General features: G+C 36.6%; 1 protein-coding gene across 1 annotated transcript in view; it reads right to left on the reverse strand.

Annotated features, from left to right (window-relative positions):
• TRHDE (thyrotropin releasing hormone degrading enzyme) overlaps positions 1 to 23,619 on the reverse strand; it is a 215,416-nt gene that overhangs the window by 110,165 nt on the left and 81,632 nt on the right. The window contains exons 4-6 of the mRNA XM_026061763.1: positions 21,389 to 21,543; positions 15,808 to 15,921; positions 3,405 to 3,542 (exon numbers count right to left, since the gene is read on the reverse strand). Coding sequence (XP_025917548.1) covers positions 3,405 to 3,542; positions 15,808 to 15,921; positions 21,389 to 21,543 — 407 coding nt within the window. The remainder of the gene's footprint in view (positions 1 to 3,404; positions 3,543 to 15,807; positions 15,922 to 21,388; positions 21,544 to 23,619) is intronic.

Here is a 23,619-nt window from a genome sequence, read left to right on the forward strand (position 1 = left end):
AACAATTCACAGATTGCCTGTGTTCAGCAGGCAATATTTGCTGCTGCACTTGGCATATAACCGCTTTTCCTGTCATTGTGGGAGGGCGCTATCTGACTTCCAGCTGCACTACAAAGACATATCCACGCTCCCACGTAACTTGAGAGTTTGAAATCTTCTGTCAATACTACTAATTAATGAACTATCACAACTTTTGGGTTTTCTCTGCATATTTGTGGCCCTAGTGGAGGATGACATGCTCCTATCTTAAGAACAATTAGTATAATGCTTTTGAAGAGCCAAATATTACTGCCAACAGTTCAAATGGAAACATTGTATTCTGAAGGGCTGCAGTATCTTTTTCACTCTGTTTGTGGGATTAAGTGAATACAATTTGTCAGGACACCATGGCACCACACTTCTTAATATGTGCAGTCACTGAGGACAAAGAAGTGGAAATGAAAAATATATTCAGCTTCAAGGCATTTAAATAGAACAGTTTCAATTATTATCTCCAAGTTTGGTGTATAGAAAGAGAAAGAGGAAGAGGCAAATCTTTAAAATGACAGCTGATAATGTCAACCAGAGATGGACATTTTAATGGTACCTAATTGACTTATCCCATATTGATGAAAAACAATGACAGTGACACTCAATGACTGTAATTTTACTGAAGAAAAATCAGATGAGAGAAAGTTTCATCATTTCAATTTCACACAGAAAATCATAAAGAGAGAAAAGAGATCATATGGACAAACCAAGGACCCCATGGAGCAAAAGGTGAAAATTTTTTAAAATAAAGGGAATGCAAAAAAAAAATCAAAATATAGGTGAAAGATACTGCATGTAAGGCTAGACCTATTAAAAATAAACACTTTAAGATAGTAGAAAAGTCCTTGTTGATGGACCTCATCCAAAGTTTACTAGAGCCAAGAGAATAATTTCCTAAGAATTTGAGATTTGTCACCAGTTAAAAAAACAAGACAGCAAACAACCAAAGCGCCATCCCAGAAACTCCAGCAATAATATCCCTTCATCATGGCTCAATCTGCAACAAGGACCATGAGGCACCTGAATATATTTGAGTACACTTTTCACCAGGTAAAAGCTTTATCTATGAAACACACAAAAAAAGAAAGATTAATAGCAGTATAAATGATGAGAAAGACAGTGCCTTTGGAACAATTTTACAATCTGGATTCTTCTGATGTACGATTCATCATGGTATTTATATTGGCGGACACCACAGAGCGAGAAGGATAGGCAAAGTTTTATCAAATAAATGAGTTTGTTTCATCAACAAGCTAGTTGATTTGATGTGCAAGCTAGCATATATGCATATAAAGTTACGTAAAAATGAAAAAAGAATGCAGGATCTACAAAATGTTAAATCTACTCTATCAATTTATCCTCAGAAGGAAACAATGTCAAGTGCTTAGAGGAAGGTATAGAAATTGCGAGAAAAGACCTATGAAGTCAATGGGGAAAGTTTCCTCCTACTATATTAATATTGTTTGCACTTAAAACAAAGGGATGGATGGATAGAAAAGCAGAGGGACAGACCAACAGATAGCAAAAGGGAGACTTTATGGGAGAAGGAGTGTGTCTTTTAATCTTCTCACCTAAGAAAATGTGTAAGCAAATTCATCCATCATCATTCCTCCAAGTGGTTTGAGAGATCTAGTAACTGGGTTCAAAATTTTACAGGATCAGGCTCTGATATGAACACACTCAAAGTCATTTAGGGTTCTGGGAGAGCTGAAAGGCCATCACAGAAACTGAGTGGAGAGGCTGTCATATCCACTGGGCATAGTGATTGTTACATTAAAAAGGAACCTTTAAATGAACAAACAGATACAATATTGGGCTTTAAGATAGTGCTTTAATCCACACAGAAAACAGAGTGATCCTATTAGCCTGCATAAAATAGCCAGCAGTATACAGATGTGCCCTAATGTCCTATTTGTCATTTCAATGTAAATGAAAATTACTTAATGTTTGTAAAGTGTTCGTATGATGAAAAGATAAGTGACAAATATTATGCTAATATTACTATTATCATATTAATTAGAAAAAATAATTAGCTTGAAATATTAAGATACCAATCTGAGATAAACCTCTGAACCTACCAAGCTTCAGTTATCACCAGCAAATATATGATTAAAACATTTAAACAATGAGAATACTTCAGTATGCTGAAAGTTGCTTGTTATTACAGCTTAATTGACCAAAAGCAATGTAAGCAAAGCCAGCTAAGGGATTTTTTTAAATGTTATTTGGGCTCTTGAGCAACTCCAGCATTTTAAAATATTGGCCTAGGTATTTTATGTTTGCATATTTGATCCTATACCTATTACACATACACACACACACACAGAGGAGAACCAACTTGAATTTGTTGCTGAATGGGAATAGCTGGTAACTGAAAGAGAGGATACACCTCTTTTTAGCCCAGAGTGAGCACTGGATAAACAGATAATATCATCTGCACACAGAATATCTGGAGGCTCAGTAGGCAAGTCACAGCTACGCTGCTGTGTTGCTACAACCCCACGTTACACAGCTAATGATGCAGAAGGAAAGTATCACCAAACACAAGGGTGACAGTCAGAAGACTCTTACTGTTGAATCATCAGTAGAGAGCTCCTATACAGCCTTCATAGAGGAAGGCTGCACACAGCAGCCTCTGTGTCACACAGCAAGCATGCTCGGTCATGAAATTAAGGTATTTTGCATATAATAGCATATAGCAGAAAATAATCATGTGGTCTAATGGAAACCACCAGCTTCTGGGTCATTTGCTAAGAGCAAGTTCAGGCATACGATCGAGAAGGTGGAAGCATGCGGCCCTCTCACTCCTCCATTGAAGCTAGTGTAACAGTCCCAAAGCTGGCCAAAAGGTTTCCTATCATTGAAATACAATTTGAAATTGCCTGAATTTAATACGTATTCCTTCATCACCCATAGATGTCAGTTCCCCTGTTCTCACTGGTAAGCAACAACTTGAGAGTTCACTAGTTGGCAGAATACAAAAAAAATCTCATGCATAGGAAAAACAGAGAAACTATTACATTCAATTCTAGTACCTGGCAAGTTTTCTAGAGAGTTTCACTAGGACAAAGACAATACGTTCTATCGCATTTTAAAGCATCTAATACAACTCAGACACAAAACAAATAATAACAAAAAAATCAAATCCTCTTGCTGACAGCCTCACAAGTTTGTTTATATCATTCAATAACACTGGAAGTGCTGAACATAATTGGCTAAAATCACTGTAATACATCCCAAATTAAAGTCTCCCAACCAATAACCACTGTGGTGTATGCATTTTTACAATGATATTTGTTTTACAGGTGGAACATGTTACTCTAATAGTTACTGACATATCAAAACAAATACAGAGAGAGTTTAATTAGTCCCACCTTTTTATAGGCGATCCAGTCAAACACCCTGTCAATGTCTGTGGCTTGCTGCACCTCCTGGGATACTGGATGTGAACTGGCCAAACCATCCAGCAACATCACTTCATGCAGGACATCTGTCAGAAATCTCTGCTTTTCCTGAAACACAGCACATGCAATAATAACACAGACAGTAACAATAACAATCCAGAAATGATACAGTTATCAGAGGCAGCCTCTGACTAAAATCAGGCCTTCTGGTTTGAATGTAACCCACCATGACCTCCTAAAATCTTGAACAGGTTATGGAACAGAGAGAAATTAGTTCTAGTATGAGGGATCCTCCTGATTTGGGTATTTTGCTGGAATGAAAGCAAGTTGATTGAAATTAAATTAAAGACCATTAAAAGAATTAAAATGTATTTGAAAGTGCAGATTGCAAATCTGATCACTACGATTATCCACTTGCAATTATCAGGGCTGGGGAGAGAGGAGATGGAATAGTTTTCAATCACAAAAATATACGATGCTACAAATGAGCACTTGTAGAGCTCATTGCATACACAGGTATAAACACATTTGACAGAGGTGGGTAAATACAATTATCACTACTTTACTGTGTTGAGCCTGAGGCATGGTAAGGTTTAAGTCACTTGTCTCTTAGTGCCAAGTTCACAAGGCAGGTCAGAGTGGGATCAAAAAAAAGAATAGAAGCAATGGCAGTGTCACAGCAAACGGCTACATTATCTTTCATAATTCAGACAGAGAAACCCTTTCTTCTCAAGAACTTGTATTCTCTACAGACTTTATCTCCTTCATCTGTGTAACTTCCATCTGAAGAAAACCACTATTATCACTCTTCACAAGTGAGAAAATAGCTGCACACGTAAGCTAAATGATATAGTCAAAACCACGGCTATGTCAGAGGCAAATGCAAACCCAAACAATATCCAATATACTAACTTATTTCTACACCATCTATAAATATGGACTGCAGAGGTATGCCAAAACCACTGCATATTTACTCTGGCAGCAACATTAATTAAATGTTCATGCATACTCTATCAACTACAGTGCATTCACTTCTATGGTGCAACTAGACAGATGCCTCTACTCCAAAACATTTTGTCAGAAAAAAAGAGGAGCTTCATTTGCTTGGTTTTTCAAGTCACAGGTAAGTGCAAAGAGTGCATTAAAAATTATGGGTGGTTTAAATAACTTTCTTTTTCCTGAAATGATGTATCTCAAACTTTACCTAAATTACAACAGATCCTGAACTAATGTTGACCTAGTGGCACAATATAAAGAAACTCTAGGGAATGTTGCATTTTTTTCAGAAGCCACCTTGACGTCCATAGATAAAATAACCACACAATTATGTAATAAATTCTACGTTTATTTCTTGGGTGGCAAGACTTTGGTATCAGTGTGTTAATTTAAATTATATTTATAAGACAGATGAAAAGCTGTTCCAGTGCTGATCCATCTGGAAATAAAACTTTATGCTAAAAGTCATTAGAGCACAAGAAATGTACCTTGAGCTGATTGTATATTCAGGCAATTAAAAACACAGGATGCAAGAAAGTCAATTACCCAACACACTCTTAGTGTTCTCAGCTGGCTGCATGAGGTAAGGTTTGTGAAGGGAAAAGTAATGTCTTGTTCACATTATTGTTCATTTCTGAATTTTCTCAGGCATACACAGTTAGTAACTGCCCTTTTTATGGAAAACTAAAGGAGCAGGAAAACAATTATTATGACAGCCCCACTCAGGGGAAAACTGCTGAGGTGTAAAGGATTGTAGATGCTTTGGTTACACCTTACTCACATTCTCTGTTAGTCAAAAACGGAGCACCAATTTCCTCAGAAGTATGATACGTAATGCATGCAGGCATAGACCTATCTTCATATTCAAGTTTGGATATCACAATTACCAAATAATAGTGGAAGTCGATTGTTACTGTTTGAAATTAATTCATTAAAAGTGGCATTTGTTAATTACACAGGAAAACTTAGAGCCTCAAATCAAGGAAATAAGCATGTAGGAAACATAAAGTGAAGCTGTGAGAAGATAAATACAAAAGATATAAAAAGGACAGGATACATTTTGGTTTTCTGTTTGCTTCTTAGGTTATGTCTTGAAAGACAGAAAACATACACTTGAGATTCACAAGAGCTCCTTCAAGTTACCATAGCTGAAAAGTCTTCCTTGAAATTTATGGCACAGCATAACACTGGGATACAACTAGAACAGCTAGGGTGCCTTCAAACACATCCACCTGCATTTTAGTGAGAATTAAGAAGGTTTCTGACCCATAAAACTAAATTTATTGAAACAAAGATTTCCAAAGCATACTACCTTTTCCTTTCAATACAGAGCCTTCAAGAGCAGATTGCAAACACATCTCTAACATATGTAGAATTCACAGGGAGAGAGAAGAGAGAGGAGTTCGCCTGTTGACAGGGGGAATGCAGCTCAAAGAGGCAACAGAAAACTGAAATGCAGAAAAAGGCAGAAGCTAAAACTACCTTAATTATTATGTTGAAGAAACACTACCTCAGCTATTAAAGTCATATCAACACATTAAGGTGAAAAGCCCAACATATATGACCAAATTCCTTATACTGATGGAAAAGGGGCTTTCTATTCTCTAGTTATTCCACCCTATGCATTGGATGCAATTGATCTGTTGTAACATGGTATCTACTGGACTAAAGAAACACCTAGCATAGAAATTGTGAGGAAAAATCAATCTTGGAATGCATTTAATGAGGTCAATGAGCTGTCGAGCATGGCAGGTGACAGGTTTGCAGCTGGACATGAAACAATTACAAAATGTTGTTCAAGATTACTCTCCTCTAAGGGAGTTCAACTGCAACACAGAAACAAAAGACTCATTTTGATCTGCCTGAACAGGGATGGATTGACACTCACTGCTAGATCTCATGAGTTTCATCCACATTCCTCATTTTTTGAGGACAACATGGCTTCAGGTGAGTCTTTGGATCTTTGCCTGGAAAGTGTCAGTAGCTGCATGCAACTGCAAGGCACTCCATAGGGCCAGGGCTCTGAGCAAGGGTATGACAACAGCAGAAGCTTATTCTGAAATAAGACTGAAATAAGGACAGAGGTGGTTCCACTCAAATTTGTGCCTTTAAAGTCAAACAGGAATGACTGTGTGCTTCTCTGTTCTTTATTTTCCTACCACCCACTCGGCATCCTATCTCTTCATCCCCTCTCCTAAGAGCTTTCCTTGGACTGTAGATGGTGAAAATCAGGAAGATCAGGCCCTCTTGTGTTGCAAAAGAAAAAGCATGATAATATTTCTAGTTGCTTTCCTTCATACTCATGCTTCAGCATGCTTCCAGGGGCAGGGACTGAAGCACCATTATGGAGATGAATATGCCTCTCAAATGCGTATCAAACATACGGACATTCTTGCACTAACACCTGCGGTCACTGGCTTCAAGTAATTGTCTCTTCATAGGAATGAATTCTTTTACTCCTCGCCAGTAAGATCTTCTCTGTTTGGTACAAGGTTGTCCTGAAGGCTTTACCCTTTCTCTGTGCTCTCCCCTCCTTAGCCAACCTTTCAACATTGTGAAAGTTCAAATTTCACAGCTATGGGTAAAAGCAGCATGTCCAGATATAACAAATACTGTGGATAATATGGTATAAAACTTTCCACCTATAGCAATTCTTCCACATAAGGGAAATACCTGGAGATCATTAAATATGGATCTGTAGCATAAATATTTTTCCATAGCAACAGGAATCAGGAGTAAGAAACTGGCTAACCATAAGAAAGCCATCTGGTTCTGGTTTTTTTTCATTCTTTTCTAGGAAGGAAAGTTTATGGAAAGAATGTGGTCACTCTTTGTATATTACTCTTCAACAGATTCCCACTATTCAAGTAGTGTACCTCTAAATGGAAAGAAAGCAAATGTGAAATAACATTTTTTGGCAGAAAAGACTGTACCTTCAAAAGCAGTATAAAAATTTATTGTGCATAACAGGAGAAGGATGATGTAATGGAAGGGGGTTGCTGCTGGTGATTTTATAACACCATACAGAGACATAATGTAAGAGCACAAGTTAGTTAGCATGATGATAATGTAATGCTTAAGTTATTCACATAAAAATAATTTCTAAAAATTAATACGAAAGAGCAGGAAAAAATTAAAATGAAAAAAACTGGAATACATCCGATGGTGGAACAAAAGGAATAGCAAGCACAATGAAAGCCCAAACTGATAATTATTATGCATAAGAGATCAAAGGCCTCAGTATTAAAGGCACTGCCTTTGTTCTGGGACGGCCACTCAAGCAGTTTAGGACTGGTATCTAAATCTGTAAATGATTTTCCTGACAAACTTGCCAGAAATATCTTCTCCAAAATACAGAGCTTTACTAGTCATTAGAAGCACAAAGGAGATGCATGATCTCTCATGCCTGACAAAACAAGCATTTGCAAAAAGTAACACTTGGGTTAATAGAGAAAGTGTATCCTCAAGAGAAAGAAATAAAAGCAAATTCTGAAAGCAATCAAAGAATACTAGCATATACAATGCCAGAATGTTGCAGTTCTAACACAACAAATTTCAGAGTGAAGCTTAACTAACTACAGAGAAATATGAGGAAACCCAAGGAATCAGAGGAATATGAGGAAACATCTATGAGGAAACCCAAGGCTGAAAAAAATACCTGAAAGACAGAAAGGATCTGCTGAGGGACAAAAGCAAGTTCTTTCTGTCTATATGTTTATGAATACTCCATTGTCATAGTGCAAGGTGTCTCCTGAGCACTTGCAAATGAAAGCAATATTTCTTTCTCTCTCTCTCTCTCTTGCCAAGTGTAATTTTTTGGAAATATAAGTTGAACAACTTACAGCTTCTTTTTTAATTTATATCTCTGTTTGTGTGCCTCAATTATGTGCATAGTTTGTTGAAGGAAACTTGCAACACATTCTGTGTTTATGAACTGCAAGCATCCATGTCTATTTTCGTAACCTTCTTCTATGTATTTTTGATCAAAGTTCCTGTGACGTTTCTGTCCTTGTGTTTGAGAAATGTTCACACTGGCTGATAATTTTGTTGTTATAAAGTGACGCAGACATTCCATGAGCTCACAGTTAAGGAAGATAGGGACCCAAAGCTTTTAATATATGGGAAGAGAATTTGAAATGTATTCTCTTTTCAATGGAGTACCAAACCAGACATTCATGAGCCCCCAGATGATGTGTTTATACTACTCAAGTTGTCAAGAAGATTGGTACTTGATTGGGAATTTTTGTGCAATTTTGCCAGCTACTGCAATTGATGTTTCCACTCACCATTCTGTTTTTCACATATAGCTTTGGTTGCACAGTAGATCCATTTTGCCAAGTGTGGGCTTGCATAATGGAAGGATGCAGTATAAAGCAGAGAGCTTTACAAAAAAAAAAAAAATTCATATTCACCAGTAGTGCTTAAAAAGAAGGCTGGTTCCTTCTTTTTGGTTCCTTCAAAACAGCATCTTTAAGATGCTGTTTTGTTATCTTGTATGCAGTTGTCTTCACATAGACACTATTCTATCCACATAGAACAGAGTCATTAAAAGCAAGCAGAAGAACATAAATATACCACCTACATTTCTTCCCTGAGCATCTTAAAACATTAGGCAACATAGCGCAAAGTTCATCTTTCAATGCAAGCACCATAGGGAGAATCTGCAGAGGAAATTTACCCCACTTCGAGAAATGGTAAATATTAAAAATAGCTTTGAGATGTGTTCGGTTTACTATGGGAATCTCCAGCAACAGCTGTCAATCAATCAGTATATTTTTCAGGTGCTTTATCATTTGCTGGATGGATTTTCTACACCTAGACTCTGTATCATCCTGAAAGTGATGAGGTTCAGTAAGCATAAGTCTTGAAGGAACCAAAGATATTTTACAGGCACAGCCAAAATTACTTATCAGTGTGTGCTCCAAGTAATTGCATACAATTTTAAAATAAAGAGTGGCAGCATGATCAGGACACCTGAAAATTTGAAAAGAAGCATTGTTCAACAAGGATGCCCTCAAATATATGGTTACTTCCTTTTCCACTGAACTGCCCATCTCAAATATAATTCCTAATAACGTGAATATTCTTGTTTCAGTAGGGCAGTCCCTACAGTGACCAGAAGTCCTTGCCTCAATCTTCCTCCCATAGGGGAGGCAAAAGTTCCCATAAAGCTTCTTTCTCATCTTTACTGAAAACAGAGCATTTACTAATTCAAAATTATGTGAAATTCAGCAAGTTCACTAAAGTTTTATTCTGAAACTAAAGCTTCATCTGAACCCTAAACTCAGGAGATTTGAACTCACATGACCCAAAAGCTCTCATAATAATGTCATTTTAACTGCTTTCTCACGATGAGCAGATAATGACATGAAGAAAGAAGAGACACTGACATTCTCCAAACCTGTACTCAATCTTTTAAATAAATCTTTCACCTAAATGTTGATATTTATTTTTGTCTGATCTCTGAATGTTAAGAGTTTAACTATTTAAAGTTAGGAAACCTACATATTAACTCATCTTGCCAAAGCAGAAAGAAACTGTATTAAGAAGGACCATTTGGAGATGGAAATTTATTTTCTTAATTGTAAGCTGGTACAGTTAAAAGGGACTAGTAATTAGCAACCAGAAAATCTTGCAGCTTACCTTTCTTTACGTGTCTCTTTTTTCCTACCAAAGTCCATTATACATGAGATTGTAGTTAATTTTACATAGAAAGCTTCCCCCTTAGTTGAGTTAAAATAGAAAATCATACAAGGATTGACTTCGGTGAGTAGTTACTGGGGGGGAAAAAAACATTCCATGTGGTATTAATTAAAGGCTTACTTCTTACAGGCATTGGGAGTCTTTAACCAAAAATGGAAAGATGAAAGTAGTTTTAAAAAAGGAGAGGCTGAATCTCTCTCAATGCTGAGACAGCATGATATTTATGTTGGGTTAGAGGATCAAGCAGGCTACAGCTCAGGTCTGAAATGCCAAAATAATAATGAAATAAATCAAAAAGGCCCATATCTTAAGTCTACTGCAAAACTTTTAATGATTTCCTGGTTCTTCTGAGAGTCAAACAGAGGCTAAAACCTCTTTATAGACAGAGATAAATGCTTTAGGAGACAGTCTAAGTCAAAGCATATTAAAGAGATGCATGTGTCTAATGGCAGTATTCATTTTTATTATTTTAATCCTACCGATGAGAAAGATAGGCAATTAAGATAATTTATCAAGGATTTGGGCAGCCTGTTGCATAACATTCAAAGTACATAATGTAACAAAGTTTAGCTTAATGATTCTCTACTAATTTTTTTTATGCACAGGTAATTTTTTGCAGCACATTTTTAAAACAGAAATGTTGATCTGCAACCTCATTATTATTTTCAGCCGTAGCAATGTAAAGATCATCTAGACTGTTGATCCTAGTAGTGTGAAGGAAGCACAGTTCACTTCAAAAAAGGTGAAAGATGCCCTTCCATGAAGACACAGAAGTTTTACTCCAAATATCTCTGGCAAATATGACCATCCTTCCCTATAAAAGTAGTAAGCACAGAAGAAAGTGGGAGACCTCATCCCAGAACTTCAATTGATAGAGAAGGCAGAAGATTCAAAGCTATCACTGACATACTACACCTTGACTTATCCAATAAAGTTGTCACCAAAGCCAACTTTTATAAAATAAAGAAGGGAGAGAAGGCAGCTGGGCTCTGTGAAATGCTTTCTCAGCATCAAGCAGAGTACTGACTGCTAAAGAATTTGACACTCCTTTGATGGATGAAAGGGAAAATTACATGCCAGTAATTCCTGCTGTCAGTCCTCAACACCTATCCCAATAACAGAGACATTCAAGGACAAACGTGATGACTCCTCCCACCAGAAAAAAAGGAGGCAAAAGATCAGTCAATAAATTCATGAATCTGTAAGTCTCAGTAGAATTCCTTCCTTTACAGAGCCAAGTGCCAAGTGCTTTGAGATAATGAGAAAAACAAGCAGAAAGGAAATTGGAAAATACAGTGGCAAACCTGCCTCTGAAAGAATGCGATGGTGAATCGGATGAGAATATACAGGATTATGAGAAGGAAATCACCAGTATATTGTTTTCCATTGTCATTTGTTTCTTTTCTCTGATCCTAAAAAAAGCAGCCACCTTCCAAAGAGGTGAGATTACCTTGTTGTGTCAGTCATAAAATCTTAATTAACTAAAGAACTCACATCCAGATGCTGTGGCTTTTTGATGGCATGGACAGACAACCAAATATTTATGTGGTATGTTATGTGGTATTCTAATATAGAAACCTCATCTCTTTCTCATCATAAAATAGGCAACAGCCAGGACATTCACATGCAAATGACTCCTCTGAGTACACGTGATGAAGCAATATTCTCTGATCTCTGGTGGGAACAGTTTGCAGTGCCAGTTTTCCTCTCAAAACAGTCTAGACAACACAGAAAGAGTTATTTAAACTTCCAAAACTTTGAAGAATGAGATTTAAGAATAAGAATTTGCGACACTTCAGAATAACAGTTTCAAAGACCATTTAAACTGGGGGGCAGGGAAGGCTAGAGAAAATGAAAGGAATGGTGGATTTTGCTATGGCAAATGTCTAATGACCATGTTGTAGGGACATATTTCTTGCAAAATCAAAGGTAGCTTGGCCTTCAAGAAATCAAAAATAACATGCAGGGACTTATGTTTTAGCTGAAGGAAGGAAATGAGGGTTTCTAGTTTTGACCTGAATTAATTTAAATTTTAAAAAGGGCATGAGAACACTGGTGGGACTATGCAGGATCTCAGCACAGAAAGCTTACCTTTCTATCTATGCTGGAGGTTTTGAAACTAGTAAAACTTTGTCCAGTTCTTCAGAAGAGTTCTGATACATTTTATATTAACAGCAACAGATGTAGAAGCTTCTGTCAGAATGACTCTGTTCATTCTGTTCTTCAAACTGTTCACCCAAAATTACAATAGGGGTATCCAGGGCATAAGGAGGGAAGGCTTTATTAAAAGACTGGATTTCCTTTGTCATTAAGACTATGCAAGCCTGAAGAAATATGTGAATGCCTTGTGGACAAGACAAGAAATTCTAGACCCGATGGAAGCCTCAGCAAAATGTTACAGCCTGCACTTCATGGCAGTTCAATCTCATTGTCTATCCATGTTTCCTGAGGTAAAAGATGAGCTTATGAAAAGATTGAAGAAAAACTGACAAAATCAAGAATTTCAGAAGAGAACAAAATGTTTCAGCAATTTAAATAGCCTAGAAAAGAAGGTAAAGCTGGTAAACAGGTTTCAGATAAAACCCATATTTACAAGCTTACCAAGTGAGACTTGGTAAGAAGAAGAAGAGAAGCCTCACTGAACAGGCAATCTCCACAAAAAAGTAAAAGGAAGAAGCTTGGTCCTAAATCTGGGAAGACCAATCCCCTGAAAAAAGATGTACTATAAAAAGGATAGTCTGGACTGAGAATAAAACTTGAAAATGTCACACTGAAAAACTGAACAGATGTAAAGGCCTGGGACTGCTGGACAATTCCATGCTTTAGCAAGAAGGAAATCACGTGGCTGTATCTACCACAGCCCCTGGACATAATGAGGGAATAGAGCTCTTCTTAATGAAAGTGGACATGTCTCAGCAAAGAACTCAGTGCTGTTGGTTGCATTACAATGGTGTGAGCATGCCTAACAGACAGTTCTCCTCAAGTGTCTCAGGTTCAGCAATACAAAGTCTGTGAATCTCAAGTAAGACAGACATTGAAATGCTCAGCTCTGCTAAAAGAGAAGTATCTTTAGACATGCAGAAGCAAAACTTTAGATGGTTACGGAGCTTTAATGGTGAAAGCTTGTGTTCCTATGGCCTATAAGCATCCAATAGGTTAAGTTGTAGAAAGATCAAACTGACTCTCAGTCTTCTGCTTCTACACTTTTCCAAAATAAAATGTGAAAAAAAATCTTTAATAAGCTAAAAAGAAGCTGAATCTGACATTTTAGTCCATAGCCTTCTTGAGGAAAATTACAAGGGTAACGTTTTAAAACTAAAAGAGAAAGAAGTTAACTGTCTAACTTCCCCCGTTCTTCAGAAAGAACTAGGATTTTGGCATATTACTCTTGGTTTTCCTGATGCAAAGAGCCATGTGATCATATACAAAAGCATCTTTTATTTTCATTTCACAGGTATGAATTACTACTGACAAGGCACCATCCAGAATGCTGGAATGTTGCTCTGTTTAATCATCATTATAGAAAATAAGACTTGTAGTTCTTGTTCTTGCAACTGATTCATGAATCTTGTACTGTACCCTTCACTTTGGAAAAAACTAAGCTGTTCGGAACAGCTTCCTTTTTCATAAATGCTCACTTTTTATTTGTTCAAGTTTACAAATGTCAGTTTGATCTAAACAGTAAATGCACTTTACACCGTTAACAAAACTATCCAGCAAGCCAAATTCCAATAACTGTAGCTTTTGCTTCCTCTTCTTACAATCTGTATAATGAGGTTGAAACATCATAGTGTTGATTCTTAGTGTAGTCTGTAAAAGATGGCACAATGTTCAGATGCTTAACTTGTCAACTGTTCCATCTTGCCACCAGTTTTCTAGCTACTTAAGTATGTCAGTACCATTATTTTGATATCAAAGGCCAGTGATATCTAAAGCCTCATAAAAAGTTTATGTCTACCACCTTTTTAATTTAAAAAAAACTTGACAGATTAATATTTTTTCAGACACAGCAATATTACTGTTGTTAATTGTAATTTATGCAGCACATGTGTCTGATTTCCATGTTTAACTGCCAAATCTTGTTCAACCCCTACGTTTTGCCTGTATTCTGTTAAGACGCTGGAAATTCATGTGATGGGCATGTCATTTGCTTAACACTGAACATTATGTTCATTCCCCAGAAATCTAAAGCAAACATTCAGTATTCCAAATGACTTCTAAAGCAAAGTTATTCTGGATTTGTTAAACTGATTATGTGGAGAACAAATGACTATGATGATTTGAAGATAAAGTTCTAGTGTATGAACATTGTCATCTATGACATTTCACTATGCTAAAATCATAAAGGGCTGCCAGATTTCATTGCATTTATAATTAGAATGATTACATTGTAATTCAGGATGTGTTTTTCATAAAGATGAAAAGAATGAGTTTTATTACAGCCAAAGCTAGGTGAACCCAACAAACCTACCTATACAAGGCAGATGTCAGTTCAGATAAAGATTTATTTTCCTTTTTAACAATGCAATTATAAATGAATACCTGAAATAAAAAAAAAATACTACAGAGAAATCAACTTCAAAATAAGCACACCTTAAAGTAAGTGTACCTGTATACAACTACCTAAAAATTTCTAATTTTAAGTCATTTCATGGCACACAAAAATTAATGGCATAAGAATACTAAATAAATCCCCAAGAACTGACAAAACCATTTCAGAAGTCAGTGTGCAAGAGAGAACCAAAACATTCAAGCCACAACAAATCTTTATCGGACAATCTGTACTTATAACAAATATTTTCTCACGTAATTAAACCTGCGTAAACACAAAAGACAGTGAACAGAAAAATTCTGTGAAGGACAATAAAATCTATGTAGCAACTTTCAACAACGTCTCATACATTACTTCCTTATCTGCAGGTCTCATTACTCTCATTTTTCCAGTGAGCATAATATTCATAGACTACAGCTTTTGATACATAAAAGTAATCTGAGACATGATTGGAAATGACACAGAGAGTAGATTATGACCACAGAAAAACTCCAAAAGAATGTCCTAGCTTGCCTTTACTAGTTCTACCTCAGAGCGCTCCAGAATTTGCATACAAGGCTCATAAAGCACACTCAATTGTATACCCTAAGCAATGACCCTGTAACCTAGATCCTCAGTACATTTAACCCATATTAACTAAGTATGTAATGCTAGATGGCAAAATAGTAGCAGCAGGATAAAATGAGTAAACTTAAGGAGAGGAGAACAGAATACTGTAAGTAAAAATATATTCAATTTCACAGTATGTTTTAGTCAAATATTCCTTTCCTATTTATTTTGTGTTTGTGGATTAAATTCAATATTCTGACCGTTTTCAAAAATGGTCCATGTTAAATCATAACTGCTTTAATCCAAAATGTTTTTGAGCAGAGAGGCAGTAGTTATTTTAACACCAGGTTATGACAGACATGACCTTATTTCTTTTGTAATAAATCGCAGATTACACTTTTGGAATGCTGTCAAATTATTTCACACCTAGTGATTTTGTTTTATTAGACATCTGATACGTGCATGCATCATTTGATATTTTTCAGCAGTCCCTGTCTATAATAGAAGCAGTAGTATAACAGGAAAGCAACCTTTCTGAGGAGTTTCCAAATTAACAAAATAACACAAACTTACCATGTTCCATCCTGGGTAGAGGTAGTCAGTTCCAACAAATTCAAAATAGTGAGCAAAACCTTCTTTCAACCACACATCCTCCCACCAAACTGGAGTCACAAGGTCACCAAACCACTGCAAAGAAGGTTCAGATAAATGACATTTAGGAAACCATGTTCACATACATCTCATTTATATGGAACATATTATTCACAAGTTCTAATAATAATGATATTTTATACCACCCACTTGAAATTCATAAACTGTTTTATCATATGCTAATGAATTAGCCCTTTACAGGATCTGCATGTGTTACTTAAGGAAAACAGGAAAGAACAAGCTGGGGAGGAGAAGCATTAAGAAGAGCATTCACAGTGCCTACTTTAGTCATCTAAGGCAGATGCTCACCTAGATATTAAGGGACTAACAGAGGCAATAGATAAAAATAGGCTTCTGACTTGGGTAATCTGAGCCACTATTTGGCAACTTCACTGTGTATAATGGAAATCCTGGCAAAATTGAGAACACAGCCTCCATATCCCAGACCTAAATTTTAGCTTTTCTTCCTCTACAAGGTCTGCCCCATAAGATTTACAATACTTCTGACAGTCCATTCATTGCTGTTTTCCTAAGGAAAGCAATTTTATGCCATCATGCCATCTCGCTACAGGCAGGATTCAGCTGCCTAAAAGAAGATAGTTGGTGCCACATAGATTGTTCCAGGGCATCTGAGATATTCCCACAGGCCTGGGAAATTTAACACAGGACATACAGGAGATCTGCAGCCTTCCAGAATAGCAACTGGAGACACAGGGTATCTAAAATGGCACTAGCCACCTATGTTTATGCAAAAGCATCCTATCCTATCTGACTGGCAGTCCCATTCCCCCTTGTACCTCTTCAACTTCCTGACTGACTTCAATCAAATTTAGAAAGGACAGCTATCTCAAAGATAATTACAAAACTACATGAAGATCAGGAGCTTAAAAGAGAAGGATCTAAAGTTGAGGGCAAGGCAGTAGCTCAGCCATTATATATGTTGCTCAGTAGCAGTCAGCAGGCCCAGGGATGTAGCTGCAAACCTGTCATGGTAGAGGACCTGTGGGTGTCATAGGGATTTTAGAGACAGCAGGGATTGTCACTAGAAAGGGGATAAAGGACAAAAATTCACAGGAAATCAGGCATCATCAACTCCACTGCTCATGGACCACCCTCTTTAAATTATTAGAATGGCCTTGGGCAATCTGGATTATTTTAACAGAAGAGGCAAGAATAAAAACACATACAATGTTTTGAAAACATATTTCACAGTCTCTGTAGCACTTTTTTTCCTGAACAAATACCAAAACTCTATTTTAGGAAAATTCTTTGCCAGTTTTTTTTTCTTAAAACGACTACAAAAGAGATTAATTTATCATCAGCTGAGAAAATGTTGAGCTTCATGAAGTCATAAGCTATAAAAGTAAACAGAAAAGGAGCAGCAAGTAAGTATTCCAGAGAGACTCATGCCAGAGCACAGAAGCTGCTGCCATTGCTGTAAAAGGAGTGGGAGCGAATGGAAGTAGAGCTGGCCAGGAAGCAGGTTGCAAGTTTGCTTTCACGACTGTCTGTTATTTGAAAGCTTTGTCTGGGACCCGAATGAAAGGCCTTGCTCCTGCACGTATCCTTCTGGAGTGAGAAGAGTGCCACGAAAGGATTAATGCTAGGACTAAAGATCCTGAGTGAGGTGAACACAGGAGGTCCAAAGAACATACTACAGGAACTCTGATTAACAGATTGCCACACAATGTGCAGTAAAGAGGATCTGAGTGAACAAAATGAAGCAAAATGTTATAAGGTGACTGACTATGAATTTAAGAATTTCTGGAGAAAAAATGGGGTTAACAAAGTTATATTCATTAGTTATAGTCAAAGTTATATTCAGGAGCATTTCCTATGCAGTAGTACTACTCTTGGGAACTTTCCATGTTTATTTAGTAATGATAAAAAGTACTAATTTAATTATTCAACTAAAGGAAGAAATATTTCTACAGGTACTAAAACAACATACGATACCAATATGAAAATGTAGGGAATTGCCTAACTATTCTTGAATACCAGCAAATGTCAGAGATAGAGCAGTCACAGAGGTTGCAACTAATGAAGCTAAATTTTCAAGCAGAAAGGTGCTATTACCTTCCTAGATGATAGATGTCTGAAAAGACAACATTAAGTATAGCACTTTGTTTGTTTGTTTGTGTATTTGAATATGGACACTATCTGGATTGAGTGAAGATCATTATTTCTTTTCATTTTTGAGGAAAAGAGGAATATGTATTGATTACATAAATTGCTCGTTTCCTGCAGATATTATGATCTTCCTGACAGTGAGAAAGCACTTATTTGCATTTTAGGCACACTGAAAGGACACTCTTTTCTACATACTTTCTTTACAGATTATAAAAAAACAGTGGTTTAGGAATTTTTAGTTTTCCTTCTGCATTCATGCCCATTTAATTCATTCTGGCATACCAAGCTTTGTATTCAGGTGGGTCATCTATCTCAAAAAATCATGGTGCTTAAGTTCAAATGACTTTTTATTCAAATGTTGTGGATAGGGCTGATCTGTGATATGCAAATAAAATGGATTGCTATTTTAATAGATTTAATAAATTATGGTAATTATTTGGAGCTATCAACTTAAGCTGCCACTTAAGTGTGCACTGACTAATATCGCGTTTGTGCTTTGGGGGTTTTATATTAGTGCTGGAGGGGAAGTTTTTATGCTGAAACATTCCTTATTCTTCCACTTATTAATTTTTTAATTAAATACATAAAATGTTCTAAAAAAATAATCTAGCTGAAATATCAAGCACTGACAACATGCAAAATGACAAAACTAAACCTACCAAAGTAAATTTAATATGCCATTCCTAAAACATATCTAAAATAGCAACCTGGTCAAGCATTACAAAGTCATCTGTGGAAAAATCAGACAAAAAATTCCATCTTATATGCTTCGCACCTATATTTTGACAACCAGACAATGTCCTTCTACTGCTGCAATGGTGTCTCTCATTTTCTGTCTGTGCCTGAACACTGCAGACCACCACCACAAGCACTCAAGCATTAATGCACAAGGGGCTCATGAACTCATATTCTAAACAGTTACCTCTTAAATGTAACCATCCCAACTCTTATCATTTGTCTTATTTTTCTAATGTTGGGTACGCCGTTAGTAAAGTGTTTGCTACATTAGCCTATGTAACAGGACAGTCTACTACTGTAGTCAGATTCGTTCTCTAAGTCTCAAAGTTATGGGATTAAAATTGGAGGGAGAACTCTATGATGAAAGAAGGCAAGGAACTGGAAAGATACAATTTTTTAAAAAAGAAAACAAATATATTTTAGGGGAGTGCCCTTTCCACTTACCTGAAATTTTACAAAATTAATAAATAAAGATTTAAACTAAATACTAGAGATTTGGATTCTACTTTTGGCTCTGCCAGAAGTGATTTTGATTAATCTCTGTTATTCTAAGTGCAAATGAGTGAAGGGAAGGAATATTCATGTGCTACCCAAGGTTAGCAGATAAGGTTCTGCATAGCAAAAGAGGATGAAAAATGCAGTGAATAATTAACAATTAAATAGCAGAGGCAAGAGAACCTGGACCCAGCCTGGCCTCAGTTCAATACCCCCGCAGCTAAGCTAATACAGTTTATAGCTACTGGTGTATGCCATCCAGAGCTAAAGTTTCCTTGAGGGGCTTATAAGTATGCTATGAAAAAAGCAGAAAAAAATGTTCAAATAAAGATGATACCATGTTTGAGGTGCTAGACGTGGGGCATGTGCTTCTGGAGGGTTTTTCTCCCTTTAGAATTTTATTTGTAGATGATCAGTTCATATTCTCTGTGACTAAATTCTGCATCTAAAAAGTATAAATAATACTTCTTCCAGCTGAATTTTTTCTGTCTTGTCTATTTACCCAAAAAAGTAGCTGAGCAAGGCCCTGATCTGCATGGAACTAAACAGCAACAACATGAATGAAGTAAGATACTTATAACAGGCAAACAGCATTGCAAATAATACCAACATGGACACCAAGTAAGCCTTCTCATTTGTACTAAAGTCACTTAAAAGTACTCCGTGACCACACAAGGACCCTAAAATAAATTCAAATATAGTTTTCACCCCCTTCACGATCCTCTTACATTCCCAGAGCAATGTTAAAAGGCCTCTGTTTCAATGAGAATCAAGCAAATAAACTTGGCAAGTTATTGATAATTGCCCACATCTGAAGTATAAATTGCTTTGGAGGAGAAGAAATTATTAAAACTGTTCAAAGAATAACTGGAAGTAATGGAATGACTTCAGAAAAAGGAAGACTTAAGCTGAACACAAGGGAAAAAGTTATTGACCATGAGATTTAATTGGCTATAGAAAAGGTTCTGAGGGAAGCAGTGGAAACCCTGTAATTAGGAACACTGAACCCAGCACGAGAAAAATGCACTACATGGAAGAATCTAACACTAACAGGAGCAGGGATTTGATGATCTAAATATGTGTTTTCCGTACCGGATTCCTAAGGCATTGTGATTTTTCTAGATGAATAGTGCGCTACTCCATTGTACTGTACAATAAAGAGTGTATAACAAAATAAGATGATCATACTGAGAACAAACCAGCAATAACTTTCAATAAAAATTTCCTGCTTTAGTTGAGGACTTAATATTCACCTATAGATTTAATATGAAACATGAATCTGAATTAAATATTATTATTTCCTGATTCAGCTACCAGTACTCCATTACAAAGGCTCCCCTTTATACAGTACTTTTTGTTTGCAGGAAGTGTTAAGAATTTGCATTGCTTTTTAAAGAATCCTGTGTAAAGTCACAGATGTAAGCCATGCTAATTACACAGTAGGATTTCATTCATTTTAACCTGAAGGCTATGATTATGCCTGTTACCAGTGCAAAAAAGCATTTCCTGCCCCTGTAGCACAATTCTTCAATAACATTTGCATTCAATTCAGTATTACTATTTGTAATGTGTTTAGTTTGAGATAAGATGGAAGATATGTGAAATAAATTGTCATATGGGTTTATTACAAAGTTTTCTTATTCATACAAAAGTTTCTGTACACATAAAGACTCAATTATCCATTACTAGTGAACAGAGGGTCAATACCACATTTAAAAAAAAAAAGAAAGATGAAAGAAGTATGCATGTATGTGATGGAAGAAGAACAGGACTATCAAATTGATTTCAGCCAAAGCAAATTTTGACACAAACATGAAGCTCAACATTCATTTGTTGTAGTTCTGCAATAAATTGTTTTCTACGGTTATCAGCGTGCTTACCCTACACACAAATACAGAGAATATAATCATATAGAAGACAGGGAAGCTGTTTATCACTGCTAATTTTCCTTTATTCCCATTTTGATTTTTCCTATTTTCTTCATTGCAATGATATATCTTACAGATCTCCATATCATTTCGACTATAGTTAGAATGAAAGTTGTAACCGTCTGTGCGAAAATGGAAACATTCATTTTTAGCTTTGATAAGGAATGCTTCATTTCTGAGATTGATACCAAATATCTGAACACCTTTAATACCTGATGACATAGCTCATGCACAATGACCATGGTTACATCCAGTAGGTATGATATAGAAGAAATGCTTGGATCTAGCAGTATCCTTTGCTCCACAAAAACACTCAGTCCCCAGTTCTCCATAGCAGCATATGGATGTTTAGGCACAGCTAACAGATCTAGAAACAGAACAAAATATATGTTAACTGCTTGTGGGAGCTACTATGCTGAAGAGCTACTTGTAAGTAAAAGTCATAAACCATCATTAAAGACATTTTAAATACTAAACATGTTAAAACAAAACTGTTAATTTCAGCTCTCTAGCAATAATATCTAGAAAACATTAATAAAATAGCCATTTTTGTTCTTACATCTTTGTTTGCTCACACATATTTCATGATTACCAACCTACTGCTGGAAAACAGTACATATTATTCTAACTAAAGAAGTTTTCTATACAGAATCCCGCTTGTTTTAAAATACCTTGTTGTTCAGTTATTTCTGGGTTTGATACTGCTTCTTATGTTTAACATACCATAATCGATGCAGTAACACAGACTTTTACCAAAAGTATTTTTTATCTTTTCATTAAAGTGACTCCTTTATGAGCACCTTACATGACAAACTGTATGTAAGGATTAACACTAAGGGAAACATTGAAGAAATACTGCTTCATAATGACTAAAAACATGTCAAGTTGCTCAGATTTTTAAAACACTACTTTTTACAAAACAAGGCATCTTTCAGTGTGCAATATTACTAGCATGCATCCTCTGAGGACAAGACTGCTGACAGCCACCTCTTGGCTCCGCAGGCTGGAAGAATGGTGCTGTATTCAGCTTCAGGAGTATTACTTCAGTTCAGTTTGCAACAGGTGACAAAAAATTAGAAAAACGATAGGAAGGTCTCTCAGCATATAAAAAAGAGTAGTGGGGAATTGCTCTCAGTGGCATGAGGTTCAACAAGACAGTGTCTGAACACCCATTCAAGTGTTAGAGAAATCTTCCTGCAGAAGGCTGAGAAGGAACTATAATCGACTATCAATCTGGAAATAAATCTAGACTCACAGTAAAATGACATAGGGAATAAACCAATACACAGTTGTGCTCCATGACAAAACTATTAGAAAGAGCCAAGAACAACTTGTGTGTCTACAAGAAGCCCAGTGCAACCAGTGCAGAAATCAGCTAAAATTTTGGAAGCTATACTGTCACATCAGCATGGTGCTCCACTTGAACTAATTAGCCTGGCTTCTTAATTACTTAGCCTGGCTGTCACACTCCACTCTTGGCTAAATAACTTCTGGTTCCAAAGCCAGTTCATTTGCAATTAACACTAGTATGTCTAGGTGGTGCTTCACTGTGTGGGATAAATGGTTTCTGGGTTGACTTCTTAACCTGAAGAAGAAAAATTCTCATCTGCTTATAAATAGCAATTCTATTAGAGCACAGACACTTCTCCTAAGTTTGTCTGTTTTGGCTTGCTGATACATGTGGTAGAATTGGCTTGGAGAACAACCTGACAGCAGGAGCTCTACTTTGGGATTCACAGGAAGTTGCCACTGAAATATTAGGAACGGAGAACTTGGATATAGAAAGAAAAACTAGTTCCATACTTTTAACTGATCCTTTCTTTTACTTCCTCTCTTTAAGGTTTATTTGCAGTCTTTCTCATCAGTCATAATGGACAGCTTTTGTTAGTGTCAGTCAGTAATAAATCGGAATAACACTGTGGAACCAGCAAACTAGAGTGAAGTCTCTTAATAGTCAGGAATGGAGTTCTCCCCCATCTGAACGCCTTGTTAGGCTAATTACAGGCTGCCTTTCAGTATTTACTTCATTGGTATTGGTCTGCTGGTTCAGATGGATAATCCGTACACCTCACATACTAATAAAACCTTCGAGTCTGACGGAAAGCTAACTGCACTGCAGGTAGATAACAGCACAGAAATATTCTTCATCACTGCGATCCAACACAGCCCCATTGCTCTGCAAGCCTTGAAACTGCTCTCATGCATAGGCTAATGCTTAAAGCACTTTTTTGAACTGACAAAACCGAAAGTAATAGACAACCCTGTTGGCTTCCAGAATGTTAATCCCTGTGGGTGCCATGAGCACACCAGCAAAATGCTGAATGCGTTGAGAAGTACGCTGCAAACACACTCTTTAACTTTGCCGAACTGAGGGTCGGACGCACTGCACACTGCTGCCAAAGAACAGACTCCTTAATCTTTAGGGAGTGACTGACTGAACTCT

The sequence above is a fragment of the Apteryx rowi genome, unplaced genomic scaffold (genome assembly GCF_003343035.1).
Source record: "Apteryx rowi isolate R43461 unplaced genomic scaffold, aptRow1 scaffold_185, whole genome shotgun sequence".
NCBI classification, from domain to species: Eukaryota; Metazoa; Chordata; class Aves; order Apterygiformes; family Apterygidae; genus Apteryx; species Apteryx rowi.